The sequence below is a fragment of the Hemitrygon akajei genome, chromosome 2 (genome assembly GCF_048418815.1).
Source record: "Hemitrygon akajei chromosome 2, sHemAka1.3, whole genome shotgun sequence".
In the NCBI taxonomy this organism is placed as follows: domain Eukaryota; kingdom Metazoa; phylum Chordata; class Chondrichthyes; order Myliobatiformes; family Dasyatidae; genus Hemitrygon; species Hemitrygon akajei.
In genome coordinates this window covers 55869589-55886097 of record NC_133125.1, presented here as the reverse complement: position 1 = coordinate 55886097, position 16509 = coordinate 55869589, and the positions used below count along the sequence as shown (strand labels likewise).

The 16509-nt window shown below is 42.7% G+C and overlaps 1 protein-coding gene across 1 annotated transcript in view; it reads right to left on the bottom strand.

The window, feature by feature from the left end:
• Positions 1-16509, bottom strand: part of LOC140741961 (caspase activity and apoptosis inhibitor 1) — a 61644-nt gene that overhangs the window by 11904 nt on the left and 33231 nt on the right. Inside the window, exon 5 of the mRNA XM_073072583.1 lies at positions 10082-10155. Coding sequence (XP_072928684.1) covers positions 10082-10155 — 74 coding nt within the window. The remainder of the gene's footprint in view (positions 1-10081; positions 10156-16509) is intronic.

Here is a 16509-nt window from a genome sequence, read left to right as displayed (position 1 = left end):
CAATGCCTCCTGAGACGGTGATGTGCCTCTCCTGTGAGATGTGGCAGTCTTGGGAGAACTCCCCTCTCCCGCAGAGTCACGTCTGGCAGAAGTGCATGTGGCTGGGCGATCTGGAAGACCATGTGAGGAATCTGGAGCAGCAGCTGGATGAGCTTCAACTCATAAGGGAAAATGAGGTAGTCATAGATGAGAGCTACAGGGAGATAGTCACACCTAGGCTGCTGGAAGCAGGTCGTTGGGTGACAGTCAGAGGGGGGAAAGTGAAGGTGAGTAGACAGGTAGTGCAGAGCACCCCTGTAGCCATTCCCCTGAACAATAAGTTTACCATCCTGGATACTGTTGGCGTGGACAACCAACCAGGTGTGAGCCACGGTGGCAGGGCCTCTGGCACTGAGTCTGACCCTGTGGTGCAGAAGGATGGGACGGAGAAGAGGAGAGCTGTCGTCATTGGAGACTCAATAGTCAGGGGAGCAGACAGGAGATTTTTGTGGATGTGAGAAGGACACCCGCATGGTTTGTTGCCTCCTGGGTGCCAGGGTCCGGGATGTCTCTGACCGGGTGCATGACATCCTGGTATGAGAGGGAAAGCAACCAGAAGTCATAATACATGTTGGTACCAATGACATAGGCAGGAAGAGGGATGAGATCCTGAAGTGTGAGTTTCGGGAACTAGGCAGAAGGCTGAAGAACAGGACCTCAAGGGTGGCGTTCTCAGGATTGCTGCCAGTGCTACGTGATAGTGATGGTAAGAACTGGAGGAGATGGCAGTTGAATGCATGGCTGAGGAGTTGGTGCAGGAGGCAGGGTTTTAGATTTATGGATCATTGGGATCTCTTCTGGGGAAAGTGGGACCTGTACAGATTGGATGGGTTGCACCGGAACTCAAGTGGGAGCAATATCCTTGCAGGTAGGTTTGCTAGCATGGTTCGGGAGGGTTTAAACTAACTTGCAAGGGGGATGGGACCCGGAGTGATAGAGCAGTGAAAGAAGTGCATGGAGTAAAGCCAGATCTAACATATAGAGAGGCTTTGAGGAAAGAGAAGCAGAATAAAGGGTGTAAAGGTAGTAAGGTAGAAGGGCTAAAGTGTGTGTACTTCAATGCAAGAAGCATCAGGAACAAAGGTCATGAACATAGGGCTTGGATACATACATAGAATTATGATGTAGTGGCCATTACAGAAATTTGACTGGCACCAGGGCAGGAATGGATTCTCAATATTCCTGGATTTCAGTGCTTTAAAAGGGATAGAGAGGGGGAAAAGGGGAGGAGGGGTGGCATTACTGGTCAGGGATACTATTACAGCTACAGAAAGGGTGGGTAATGTAGCAGGATCCTCTTTTGAGTCAGTATGGGTGGAAGTCAGGAACAGGAAGGGAGCAGTTACTCTTCTAGGGGTATTCTATAGGCCCCCTGGTAGCAGTAGAGATACCGAGGAGCAGATTGGGAGGCAGATTTTGGAAAGGTGCAAAAATAAAAGGGTTGTCATCATGGGTGACTTTAACTTCCCTAATATTGATTGGCACTTGATTAAGTTCCAAGGGTTTAGATGGGGCAGAGTTTGTTAAGTGTGTCCAGGACCGATTCCTGTCACAGTATGTTGACAGGCCGACTAGGGGGAATGCCATACTAGATCTAGTATTAGGTAACGAACCAGATCAGGTCACAGATCTGTCAGTGGGTGAGCATCTTGGGGAACAGTGATCACCACTCCCTGACCTTTAGCATTATCATAGAAAAGGATAGAATCAGAAAGGACAGGAAAATTTTTAATTGGGGAAGGGCAAATTATGAGGCTATAAGGCTAGAACTTGCGGATGTGAATTGGGATGATGTTTTTGCACGGAAATGTACTATGGACACGTGGTCGATGTTTAAGGATCTCTTGCAGGATGTTAGGGATAAATTTGTCCTGGTGAGGAAGATAAAGAATGGTAGGGTGAAGGAACCATGGGTGACAAGTGAGGTGGAAAATCTAGTCAGGTAGAAGAAGGCAGCATACACGAGGTTTAGGAAGAAAGGATCAGATGGGTCTATTGAGGAATATAGGGTAGCAAGAAAGGAGCTTAAGAAGGGGCTGAGAAGAGCAAGAAGGGGGCATGAGAAGGCCTTGGTGAGTAGGGTAAAGGAAAACCCCAAGGCATTCTTCAATTATGTGAAGAACAAAAGGATGACAGGATTGAAGGTAGGACCGATTAGAGATAAAAGTGGGAAGATGTGCCTGGAGGCTGTGGAAGTGAGCGAGGTCCTCAATGAATACTTCTCTTCAGTATTCACCACTGGGAGGGAACTTGATGATGGTGAGGACAATATGAGTGAGGTTGATGTTCTGGAGCATGTTGATATTAAGGGAGAGGAGGTGTTGGAGTTGTTAAAATACATTAGGATGGATAAGTCCCCGGGGCCTGACGGAATAATCCCCAGGCTGCTCCACGAGGCGAGGGAAGAGATTGCTGAGCCTCTGGCTAGGATCTTTATGTCCTCGTTGTCCACGGGAATGGTACCGGAGGATTGGAGGGAGGCGAATGTTGTCCCCTTGTTCAAAAAAGGTAGTAGGGATAATCCGGGTAATTATAGACCAGTGAGCCTTACGTCTGTGGTGGGAAAGCTGTTGGAAAAGATTCTTAGAGATAGGATCTATGGGCATTTAGAGAATCATGGTCTGATCAGGGACAGTCAGCATGGCTTTGTGAAGGGCAGATTGTGTCTAACAAGCCTGATAGAGTTCTTTGAGGAAGTGACCAGGCATATAGATGAAGGTAGTGCAGTGGATGTGATCTACATGGATTTTAGTAAGGCACTGGACAAGGTTCCACACAGTAGACTTATTCAGAGAGTCAGAAGGCATGGGATCCAGGAAAGTTTGGCCAGGTGGATTCAGAGTTGCCTTGCCTGCAGAAGGCAGAGGGTCGTGGTGGAGGGAGTACATTCAGATTGGAGGGTTGTGACTAGTGGTGTCCCACAAGGATCTGTTCTGGGACCTCTACTTTTTGTGATTTTTATTAACGACCTGGATGAAGGGGTAGAAGGGTGGGCTGGCAAGTTTGCAGACGACACAAAGGTTGTTGGTGTTGTAGATAGTGTAGAGGATTGTCGAAGATTGCAGAGAGACATTGATAGGATGCAGAAGTGGTCTGAGAAGTGGCAGATGGAGTTCAACCCAGAGAAGTGTGAGGTGGTACACTTTGGAAGGACAAACTCCAAGGCAGAGTACAAAGTAAATGGCAGGATACTTGGTAGTGTGGAGGAGCAGAGGGATCTGGGGGTACATGTCCACAGATCCCTGAAAGTTGCCTCACAGGTAGATAGGGTAGTTAAGAAAGCTTATGGGGTGTTAGCTTTCATAAGTCGAGGAATAGAGTTTAAGAGACGCAATGTAATGATGCAGCTCTATAAAACTCTAGTTAGGCCACACTTGGAGTACTGTGTCCAGTTCTGGTTGCCTCACTATAGGAAGGATGTGGAAGCATTGGAAAGGGTACAGAGGAGATTTACCAGGATGCTACCTGGTTTAGAAAGTATGGATTATGATCACAGATTAAGGGAGCTAGGGCTTTACTCTTTGGAGAGAAGGAGGATGAGAGGAGACATGATAGAGGTGTACAAGATATTAAAAGGAATAGGCAGAGTGGACAGCCAGTACCTCTTCCCCAGGGCACCACTGCTCAGAACAAGAGGACATGGCTTTAAGGTAACGGGAGGGAAGTTCAAGGGGGATATTAGAGGAAGGTTTTTCACTCAGAGTGTTTGGTGCGTGGAATGCACTGCCTGAGTCAGTGGTGGAGGCAGATACACTAGTGAAGTTTAAGAGACTACTAGACAGGTATATGGAGGAATTTAAGGTGGGGGGTTATATGGGAGGCAGGGTTTGAGGGTTGGCAGAAGATTGTGGGACGAAGGGCCTGTAATGTGCTGTACTATTCTATGAATCTATAAGAAGACAGCAAAGCGTTTTCAGGTAGCCATTTCCTCAGTTTGTAATGTAATTAAGAAATGGCAGTTAACAGGAATGGCGGCGGTCAAGTTGAAGTCTGGAAGGCCAAGAAAACTTTCCGAGAGAAGTGCTCATGCTAGAAAGGCAAATCAAAACCCCCATTTGACTGCAAAAGACCTTCAGGGAGATTTAACAGACTCTGGAGTGGTGGTGCACTGTTCTACTGTGCAGCAACACCTGCACAAATATGACCTTCATGGAAAAGTCATCAAAAGAAAACCTTTCCTGCATCCTCACCACAAAATTCAGTGTCAGAAGTTTGCAAAGGAATATCTAAACAAGCCTGATGCATTTTGGAAACAAGTCCTGTGAACTGATGAAGTTAAAATAGAACTTTTTGGCTGCAATGAGCAAAGGTATGTTTGGAGAAAAAGGGGTGCAGAATTTCATAAAAAGAACACCTCTCCAACTGTTAAGCATGGGGGTGGATCGATCATGCTTTGGGCTTGTGTTGCAGCCAGTGGCACGGGGAACATTTCACTGGTAGAGGGAAGAATGAATTCAATTAAATACCAGCAAATTCTGGAAGCAAACATTACACCATCTGTAAAAAAGCTGAAGATGAAGAGGATGGCTTCTACAACAGGATAATGATCCTAAACATACCTCAAAATCCACAATGGACTACCTCAAGAGGTGCAAGCTGAAGGTTTTGCCATGGCTCTCACAATCCCCCGACCTAAACATCATCGAAAATCTGTGGACAGACCTCAAAAGCGCAGTGCATGCAAGATGGCCAAAGAATCTCACAAAACTAGAAGCCTTTTGCAAAGATGAATGGGTGAAAATCCCCCAAACAAGAACTGAAGGACTCTTAGCTGGCGACAGAAAGTGTTTACAAGCTGTGATACTTGCCAAAGGGGGTGTTACTAAGTACTGACCATGCAGGGTGCTCAAACTTTTGCTTTGGGCCCTTTTCCTTTTTTGTTATTTTGAAACTGTAAAAGATGGAAATAAAAAAGTAATCTTGCTTAAAATATTAAAGGAATGTGTCATCTTTAACTTAATGCCTTTTGGAAATCAGGTAATCTTTTACTCACTTCGCTATTCACAGTAACAGAAATTTTGACCGGGGTGCCCAAACTTTTGCATGCCACTGTATATGTGCATGCCATGAGATTGGATACTACCCAAATGGAATATGATTTTTGCTCTCCAAACTGAGAATGGCCTCGTCGTGGCAGTAGAGCAGGCCATAGACGACAAGACAATGGAAATGGGGATTAGAATTAAAATACAGTAACTGGTCACTGAGAAATCCTGGTTTTTGCAGATGGAACAAAGGTACTGAACCAAACGGTCCACCAATCTACGTCAGGTCTCACCAACGTTGAGGAGGTTGCATTGGGAACACCAGATAAGTAGACAATCCCAACAGATTCGTAGGTGAAGTGTTGCCTCACCTGGAAGGACAGTTTGGAGCTCTGAATGGAGGTGAGAGAGGAAGTAAATGGGCTGCTGCAGCAATTCTTCCACTTGCAGGAATCAGTGTCAGGAGGGAGATTATTAGGGAAGGACAAATGGACAAGGAAATCACAGAGGGAGCAATCCCTGCGGAAAGTTGGGGAAGGGAGGTGAAGATGTGTTTGGTGGTAGGATCCCACTGAAGATGGCGGAAGTTGCACAGAATGATGTGTTTGATGCAGACACTCATGGGGTGGTAGGTGAGGACAAGAGGAACTCTATCCCTGTTAAAGCCGGGAAGATGGGGTGAGCGCAAATGTCCAGGAAACGGAAGTGATGCAGGTGAGGGCAGCAACAATGGTGGAGGAAGGGAACCTTGCTCCTTGGAAGACATCTCTGATGTTCTGGTAAGGAAAGACTCATCCTGGGAACAGATGGAACAGAGACGAAGAAACTGATGAATAGGAAACAACACTTTTACAGGAAACAGGGTGGGAAGAACTGTGGGAGTCAGTAAGTTTGTAAAATTATCAGTAGACAGTCTGTCCCCAGTGATGGATGCAGAGATCAAGGAAGGAAAGAGAGGTGTCAGAAATGGACCAAGTGAATTTTAGGGTAGGGTGGAAGTTGGAGACAAAGTTGATGAAATTAACGAGCTCAGCACGGGTGCATGAAGGAGCACCAATGAGATTGTCAGTGTCTCTCAGAAAGAGTAGGGGGAGCATGGTGACACCTTGTATTTGGAAAAAGTGGGAGGAGCCACTAATTATGTATTTACATGAAATACAGAACAAATTAGAACACTATCAGTGCTACTGGTGGTCGTCTGTTGTACCTCTCACTTTGCAGGAGAGTTTTGAAAGTGGAAAATCTGTCACACTGATGAGTTCATACTGTTCCAATCTTTTGACTCAGTAGCCCAGGTCCAGTGGTACAAGTAGCTGTCACAACTGGGGTTTGATCGCAGTTGATGATCTTGACTTCTTCTGCGACTCCCTGTGCCCTTCACTCTCTGCGAAGCGCTGCAAACCACACTTCTGGCCATTGATCTCACTGTAGATCTCACCTGCCCAGTCGGTCGGAGTTGGCTTTGCATGCTAAGACATGCATGCCCCTATCTCACAGGGGTATTAGAACCGTCAACCACCCTCACCTAGTTTAGCCTGGATGTCAAAGTGGTGTACTAGGATGTGGCAGCTGTCGCATGCAAACAGGTGAGAGCTGAGTGTCCGGTGGGTACCACAGGTAATATTCAAGATGACTGTCTATACCATCAAATTCTTCATAGTTCCTAATTTGCTGAAGTAATGAAATCATTTCATTTTCACTCCCAGTCTTTTCTGGCATTTCCAAGACTGAAAGCTTGAAACCGCAGTGAGCAAAACAGTTCTGAATTGTCTTGCCGCTTATTTCACATCAGCTGTCAGTGAAAAAAATCCTGCCTTTTGAACACAAGCATGTGTAGCTGGCGTTACTTAAAAACTACTTGCTCTAAGCACAGTGTAGTGTCTTAACAGCCACACAAGCACAAATAATTGATGCTAGTTAGAAACTGTTTGGCAATGGTCTCCTATCCCAATAAAGCAGCAGTGTCCCAAATAAACGAAGGGAATCCTGGCTACTTTCTCCAATAGTTTTGTTCTTTGAGAGTTGTCCCAAATAAGTGGTTTGCCCCGATTAACCAATTAACCAGAATCCACTGTATTAACTTATCTTTTAGTGACATTCAAGGAAATTTAAATTTTTCTGGCAGATTTTAATTTGGTTTTATCATGGGAGATAAACATGATCCAAATGTACAAAACCATATGGTAAATGGACTTTTACTAATTTCATGATTCATAATATCTTTAAATAATCTAGGATATCCTGGTTTTGGTTAGAGTACAATTTAAACAAATACTGTTCAAGAATGAGCTTTATATTGTTGTAGTGAATTTACTCTGGAAGGTACTTTTTTTTCTGTTCAATACTTAAGGCTGTCATTTTTAAAAAGCCTCCGCCTCTCCCTGTGCAATAAGTGAACCCTATTACGGAAGAGTATTTACTTTCCCAAACTACCTTAATTTCTAATACATTGAAAGCTAGGCAAAGTGGCATGACAAAGCAAAGCTTTCACTGTAACTTTATCTTTATGCATTCCAAATTGTTAAAGCTCGCGCAATGCAATACCAAGACTTGAAACACTGAAACTTTTTAATACTTTGGATTCTTTTAAAATAATCTCTACATAATTAACATCGCTGAGTATCACAAGTTCATGAAATTAAGAACGTGCACAGACAGCTGTTACAGCATTCACTTTAACCAACATATTTATGTTTCAAATGCCAGCGTGTGAGAAAAGCTCAAAGTTAAAAATGAAAGAAGAAATATGTTTAACTTGCTGTAATAAGTTAGGTGTCCGTGTGGAGATGTGCCTCTACCAAAGAAGGTGAATGGTATTCCTTCCCTCTGCTAGCCTGCAAGTCACTCTTGGGCAAGGTGTAGCACCTGCTTAGCCCCCTGATCAGAATCACCTGAGGCCATGGGATCAGGTGGTGGTCATATGAGCAGCAGATACATATCATAAATCCTGGTTATGTGATCACTGACACCAGGCAGGCAATCTCTGAAGAGTATTGATAATGGCTGGGGTCACCTGTCTTGCACAGACACTGCCCAGACAGAGGCAATGGCAAACCTCTTCTGTAGATAAGTTTGCCGATAATATTGATGACCATGGAAAGACCATAATCGCCCATATCATACGACATAGCACAACAAATGAAATACGTTAAGTGCAAAGGCATCTGTTGTCATGGCGGTTTAAGACATTCTACTAACTGCAGCTAGAAATAATGCCATTCCCAGGGTTTTACATTAATTGTGCAAGGAAACAAACGCACAGGGGAAACACCTTAAAATTATATATCTTGTAGATCTGTTGAATAATATAACATGATGCACAAAGACTTCAATTTCTTGAAATATGTATTAACAAAAATGTGCTTTAGCATTTAATCATGCTAATTAATAACACATAATGGGATAATCCTTCACATAGAGAAATGATTACATTGCAAATAAAAACTCTTTACACGGATGTTACAACAATAGAGAAATGAAGCAATAAGTTAATTCTACTTTACTTTCACCTAAAGTGAAATGTTCAGGATACGAAACCAAACAAAAAGACCTTTTTATATTTGTTAACCACCAAAATGCTAACAAAAAGAAAGACCTTATGTAACAATTAAAGAAACCGGGTTTCGTAACTTGATGCAAGAATACTCAGCAGTTAGGCTGTATTGATTAAAAACCTCGCAGAGCCTACATGTCAAGCGATGTTCTAATAGCAGTGATGACCTCAAACACTGACTGAGACATCCTCACAAAATCGTACTATTGACTTATGTATGAATACAAGTTCTATTTTAAAGTAAGGAAAACAGGTCAATGAAATCATTTTAGTTATTATAAATCACTTCCCTACATCAAGCCTTCAGTGCTCCAATTCACATTGCCAAAGTTTCATCTGCTTCTAGGCTTCTAATTCTCAGTCTTGATATCAAGAGCCTTACCTCATTCCTTGATTAATTTAATATTCACTTTAAGGTAAACCTTTTTTTCCCTTTCTCATATAAAACTGTTACAAAATTCTCCACCTCCAGCCTCATTCAAGCTGATATTCTATTTCTCATTGTAGAAGATACTATATTTCAGCTGAATTCAGGTGACATATCTTTTCCATTCCATTCTTACGCAAGCTGACTTTCGTTTTTACTTCTTCCACATCTTATTCAAACATGTTCTCCCTTTCATTGTTGTGTCTTAAATAAATTGGCCTTAATGTTTCACTTACCATTTATTTTGACTTGCTAGTCCTTTCAACACCATACCTTCCTATTTGCCTATGTGTGCTGCTTACTGGAACAGGTTTGGGGGTGGGGGGGGGGGTGCGCAGTGAAAGCTACTACCTTTTATGCACTTCACCACAGAATGCAGTTGTGAAAGTCATATCCAAAAAGGGAAGCACCAGTGAAGAGTGAGAAATAAAGAGTAAGAGCCGGTTTACGTTGATGATATTTATCTATCCAGAGTTCTAAAATACGATCAGCATATAAATGACAACAAAATTTAATGTCCCCAATTTCTCCTATTCAAAATCCATTTAGATTTCCGAGCACGAGATTAAATTTTCCTCTCCTACTTACAGGAAAATAGGTTTCACTATTTTGGATAGCATTAAACTGTGCAAAATTGTTTCATTTGTCATGGTTCTTTAAATTGCAGTTTAAAATGAAACTATATTCAAAATTGGTAACAACACTGCAATGAAATACATTGCCCAACTTATGCTGAGAAATGACTATATAAATGCCTGTGAGATGGCACCCTCTAATGTTCATTTGAGATTCCAACAATTTTGAAGCAACAATATGCTCCAGTTTATTATTGGGGTATATAGAAATTGGCAATTTCAATCTTAGTTGCCCTTCAACCAAAATTTGATTTTTCCGTTAATTTCAAAAATTATTTAATATACTCTGCATGAAATCCATTTAATAGAAACAAAATATAAGGAAATAAAGACCAACTTTATAAAAAATGGTTAAACAACTCAAGTCAACTTGACATTTTAAATAAAAATCAGCATACCTATACCAATTTCATTAGAAATCAAAGCAATAAAAGTAACATACCATGTGTCAATCCAGGTGCTTCTTGTTCATTGTATTCTTTATAGGAAGATGTTGAATCTACATTATTGTCTTGTCTAGAAAAAAAAAGCGAAACTTCAAAACTCATTAAAAGTATACATGTACTTAACAATGAAGATTCAGGAGTAAAATCTCTTAAGTGGATAAATTCTGCCACCTTGTGGAATTTTTGGGAAGTACGTATTACCCAAAACTGTATTTTGCTTCTATCTTATAGCACATTATCAATAATTATCAGTAAGACTAACAACAGAAGAAAACACATGAAAAATAAAAGCATAATATTTACTTCTTTACTAATGTATTGTTTAATCACAGTGGTCTGAAAGATATGGAAATAAATCGACAAACAGAAGTCAATTACCCACAATGCCCTTTTCTATGCATTGGGGTAACCTTAACATGGATAGTTGACCTGTTAATCACCCATTATTATTCTGTTTAGAAGTCAGTCATGCTTAAATTTCCCCCCCAAAAGGTGGTTTTAATTTGGTTGGTGCCGAGGTCAGAAGTTGCTGTCCATTCCCAACTGCCTTGAGAACCCAAGGGTTTGCTTTGTTATTTAGAAAGGCAGCTGAGCATCAATCACATTGGTGGGGTTCAAAGGCACAGGCCAGATCTAATGACGGTGGCACATTTTTTCCTGCAATACACAGGCAAATTAAATACAATATTACAACAATCTGGTAGGTTCATGGTCACCATTCAGACAACTGAGGTATATTTGAATTGAACTGAATTCACTTTATTTTTTACATCCTTCACGAACATCAGTTAAAATCTTCACATTACATCTCCATCTAAATGTACAATCATTGTAATTTAAAATAATTTATAATAATAAAACAGTCAACATAACATAGAAATACACTCAAATCAGACCAAGTTAATCAGACTGATGGCCTGGTCAAAGAAGCTGCCCCCGGAGCTTGCTGATCCTGGCTTTTATGCTGTGGTACTGTTTCCCAGATGGTAGTAGCTGGAACAGTTTGTCTTTGGGGTGACTCGGGTCCCGTTTTTCACACCTGTCTTTGAAAATGTCCTGAATCATGGGATATTCACAACTATAAATGTGCTGGACTGTCTGCACCACTCTATGCAGAATCCTGCGATTAAGGGAGGTACAGTTCCCATACCAGGCAGTGATGCAGCCAGTCAGGATGCTCTCAATTGTGCCCCTGTAGAAAGCTCTTAAAATTTGGGGGGGGCCATACCAAAATTCCTCAGCCGTCTGAGGTGAAAGAGGTGCTGTTGTGCCTTTATCATCTCAAAGCTGGTGTGTACAGACCACGTGAAGTCCTCGGTGATGTGGATGCCGAAGAACTTGAAGCTGTTCACCCTCTATACCCCAAATTCATTGATGTCAATAGGGGTTAGCCCAACTCCATTCCTCCTGTAATCCACAACCAGCTCCTTTGTTTCTGTGACATTGAGGGAGAAGTTGTTTTCTTGACACCACTGTGTCAGAGAGATAACTTCTTCCCTGTAGGCCACTTTGTTATTGTTTGAGATCAGGCCAATCAATGTAGTGTCACTGGCAAATTTGATTAGCTCATTAGAGTTGTGGGTGGCTACACAGTCATGGGTATTCAGGGAGTAAAGGAGAAGACTTAGTACCCAGCCCTGAGGGGCTCCTGTGTTGAGAAGTCAGAGAAGCAGAGGTGAGGGAGCCCACTTTTACAACCTGCTGGCGATCTACAGGAAGTCAAGGATCCAGCTGCATAAGGCAGGGTCAAGACCAAGGTCTCTGAGCTTCTTGTTGAGCCTGGATTGAATTATGGTGTTGAATGCTGAACTGTAGTCCAAGAACAGCATTGTCACATAAGCATCCTTCTTCTCCAGTTGTGTAGGTACGGTATGTAGAGCAGTGGCTATTGTGTCGTCTGTCAATTGGTTGTGTTGGCAGGCGAATTGTAGGGGGTCCAGTTTGGGTGACAGCATGCTGCAGATGTAATCCTTGACCAGTTTCTCAATGCATTTGCTTATTACTGAGGTGAATGCAACAGGACACTAGTCGGTAAGACATGCTACCTTGGTCTTTTTAGGTACAGGGACAATGGTGGATGTTTTGAAGCAGGAGGGCACTCTACACAGGGAGAGGGAGAGATAAAAAATGTCAGCAAACACACCCGACAGTTGTGCTGTGCACATCCTGAGTACTTGCCCTGGGATGCCGTCTGGTCCCGCAAGCTTGCGACAGTCCACTCGTTGGAAACATCTGCGTATCTCAGCCTCAGAGATGACCAGGTTGCAGGTTGTAGCGGTGGCTTCCCTTGAAGGCTCAGAGTTAGCCACATCGAACCGACTGTAAAAGCAATTGAGCTCACCTGGGAGATAGATAGTAATGTTGGCGGCACCGCAACATTTGGCTTTGTGATGGTATGCAACCCTTGCCACAAGTCACGTGTGCTATTCATTGTGAATCCTGACTCAATCTTGTCCCTGTATTGTTGTTTCGCAGCCTTGATAGCTTTGCGCTGATCGTAGCTGCATTTCTTGAGCTCCTGCTGATTGCTGGCACCATAAGCTCTGTGTCACACAGTAAGTGCTGCTCACACGGAACTAATGATCCAGGGTTTCTGGTTTGGCAAGACCCTGACTGACATCTGAGGACAACATCATCGATGCACTTCCGGATGAAGCATGTTACTCCATCTGTGAACTCGGCAGACATCCTCATTATGGAAGACATTCCATTCAAAGTCATCAAAGCAGTCCTGCAGTATGGAGACCAATTGGCCAGACCAACAGTCAGAACGGTATTCTGAGTGAACATGCCACAAAAGTCACTGACTTCATCAAGACCTGCAGCATGGATAAGTACGTGCCTTTCAGAACATAGCGAACATACTCAAACCAGGAGCACTAGATGAACCAAGACATTCGCAGCCTGCTGAAGGCTAGACCCGTGATGTTCAAGACTGGAAATCTGGAACTCTACAAGAAGTCCAGATTCTACCTATGGAAAGTAGTCATGAGAGGAAAAAGGCAAATACATGCATAACAACTGTGGCAGGTTTTGCATACTACATTACTTCTCAAAAGGCAAAACCTAACAGCACAAATGGAGGTGATACCTCATTCTGAGCAGCTTAACACTTTTAATTTGTTTTCTGAATGGGAGAATAAAATTACACCTGTACGAATCTTCACAGCATCCAGCTACCCAATGATCTCTGTCTCGAAGGCCCATGTCAGAACCCTCACAAGTCATCAGGCCTGATGGTGTGCCTGGTGAGGTACTGAAAACCTGTGCTAACTAACTGGCTGGAGTGTTCAAGGACATCTACAACCTCTCACTGTTGCAATCGGACATTCCCATATGCTTTCAAAAGGGCATCAATAATACCAGTGCTCAAGTAAAGCAGGGAGAGCTATCTCAACACTATTGCCTGGCTTTGAGAGGTTGGTCAAGGCTAGAGCTAACTCCAGCCTGAGCAAGAAGCTGGACCCACTGAAATTTGCTTCAATCTCACTATGGACACAACCTCATTGGTTCACCACTTGGCTTTGGAACACCTGAACAGCAATGCATATGTCAGTCTACTGCTTATTGATTACAGCTCAGCATTCAACCCCATCATCTCCTCAGTATTAATCAATAAGCTTCAAAGCACATCTCTGTACTGCCTCTGTAACTTGATCCCCGACTTCCCCATCAGGAGACCACAATCAGTGTAGATCAGAAATAACATCTCTTCCTCACTGATAGTGAACACAGGCGCACCTCAAGGATGCATGCTTAAGCCCAGTGCTCTATTCTCTCTTCACCAGTGGTTCCCAAAGTGGGCAAAATCACCTCTTCCCCCAAGGCAGTGGGACGTTCCAAGGGGACAGTGAGAAAAGCACTTGCTGGCAACAGTGCAGCTGAGGGTTCACAGGCTTAATTTAAGAATTGAATTACTTTGAACCGATTAAATGCACACACACACAATGTTTTCAATCGACACCGGGGTATGGCAGGAACCTTGCTCTTTGGAGATTGGACTAAATCGAGGCACAGCAACAATGCGATGATCCATTGGCTAAAGTTGCACAAGGCAGCATAAGCGGGATTGGTTGGTACTACCATACCCAGAGAAGTTGTTAAGGTTATGGTTCGGTGCAGGGACAGGAGGGAGAGACATGGTAAGAAAGTGAACATAGGGAAGGGGAGTAGTCAAATACAAAAGATTTTTTTGTCATTAAAGGACTCAGAGAGGGACAGGGATTGTGGAGCAGGTTTAACAGTTATGGGCTTTGGAGCGAGGGACTGTGATGGTACACGCGCTTCATACATTTCAATGCTCATTACTAAATTTGGAAAGCTCCATACAACTGGTGACGAATTGACTGCCTGCAGTAGGAAAGGTTCCAAGTACAGTTTTGCATCAGTCACCAGATCAAATAATTAAAGCAATTAGGCTCAGCTACAACTCTGTTCAAAGATAAATAGATGAAGTGTCTGAGAATGTGGAAGACACACTGTGCAACTTAGGACAACAGAACTTGCTCTGCAACTGGATGCATCAACTTTGCCAGCCGACAAATTCTTGCTTATTAGCTATGTTCTCTTCATAAAAGCATGGTTCAAGAGTTGTTATTTTCAAGGAGATTAGAAACAGATATGAAGGGGAGTCAATAATTCAGGTTGTTCATTAATTTTTCAAAGAGGAGGACGGTCTGCTCACCAACATGCTTGCTTTGGCAACAGCTAAGGGACCACCAATGACAGAACGCCACTGTGAAGCTATTACTTTCTTGATATAAACTGTACCTAACCTATTTACCATTCACTAATTCACAGACAACATTTTGTCACAAAAAAACCCAAGTGATCAGCTGCACAAACAATTAAATACTATTATCACGTCGGTGAACAAAATCAAGTCCCATGCTCTCAATTCTTGACTATTTCGAGAGCTCTGTGTTGACGATGAACAGTTTGAACACTTGCTGTTGCACACAGAAGTCAGATGGTCGCAAAAGTCGAGACATTTTTATGCCCTTTTTGAAACTGTAATAAAATGCTTTGAAAACTCAAATGCTCACTTTTTAAAAATATATGGTATTTCTGTTTTTGCCCATTTTTTAAAAAGTTATTCAATATACACAATTGATTTACTTGTTTATCTTTTATTTTATTTATTATTATTTTCTCTCTCTGCTAGATCATGTATTGCACTGAACTGCTGCTGCTAAGTTAACAAATTTCATGTCACATGTCAGTGATAATAAACCTGATTCTGATTAAGTTCACTAATCAACTCAAGAAAACTAGGTGACATTACTTATTTGTCAGAATCATTTGCAAAATTTAATTAATCTTCAGTTGCAAGGAAATGATGTGAATCTTATCAAAGTCAACTCAGTCATCTCCACATTTCTGTCCAAGTTAACCCTATTTAAGTGCAACACTGGCCATCACGACCTTTTCCATTTGCCTCTCCGAGTTGGAAGAAAAAGAAAGAATACCAGATGATAATCTTCAAGTATACTGTCCCACCCGGGTGAGGTGTATAAAGTCACGTCAGTGAGATTTCAGGATCTTTTCTCAATCCAAATTCCAGATTCCAAGTCCATAAGACCATAAGACAAAGGAGCTGAAGTCGGCCAATCGGCCCATCGAGTCTGCTCCACCATTTCATCATGAGCTGATCCAATCTCCCATTTAGTCCCATTCCCCCGCCTTCTCACCATAACCTTTGATGCCCTGACTACTCAGATACCTATCAATCTCTGCCTTAAATACACCCAATGACGGCCACCACTGCCGCCCATGGCAACAAATTCCACAGATTCATCACCCTCTGGCTAAAAAAAAAATTTTGCATCCCTGTTCTGAATGGGCGCCCTGCAATCCTCAAGTCATGTCCTCTCGTACTAGATTCCCCCACCATGGGAGAGAGCTTTGCCACATCCACTCTGTCCATGCCTTTCAACATTCGAAATGTTTCTATGAGGTCCCCCCTCATTCTGCTAAACTCCAAGGAGTACAGTCCAAGAGCAGTCAAACGTTCCTCATGTTAACCCTCGCATTCCCAGAATCATTCTAGTGAATCTTCTCTGAACCCTCTCCAATGTCAGCACATCCTTTCTTAAATAAGGAGTCCAAAACTGCACGCAGCATTCCAAGTGAGGTCTTACCAGTGCCTTATAGAGCCTCAACATCACATCCCTGCTCCTATACTCTATTCCTCTAGAAATGAATGCCAACATTGCATTCGCCTTCTTCACCATCAACTCAACCTTAAGGGTATCCTGCACGAGGACTCCCAAGTCCCGATGCATCTCAGAACTTTGAATTCTCTCCCCATTTAAATAATAGTTTGCTCGTTTATTTCTTCTGCCAAAGTGCATGACCATACACTTTCCGACATTGTAATTCATTTGCCACTTCTTTGCCCATTCCCCCAATCTATCCAAGTCTC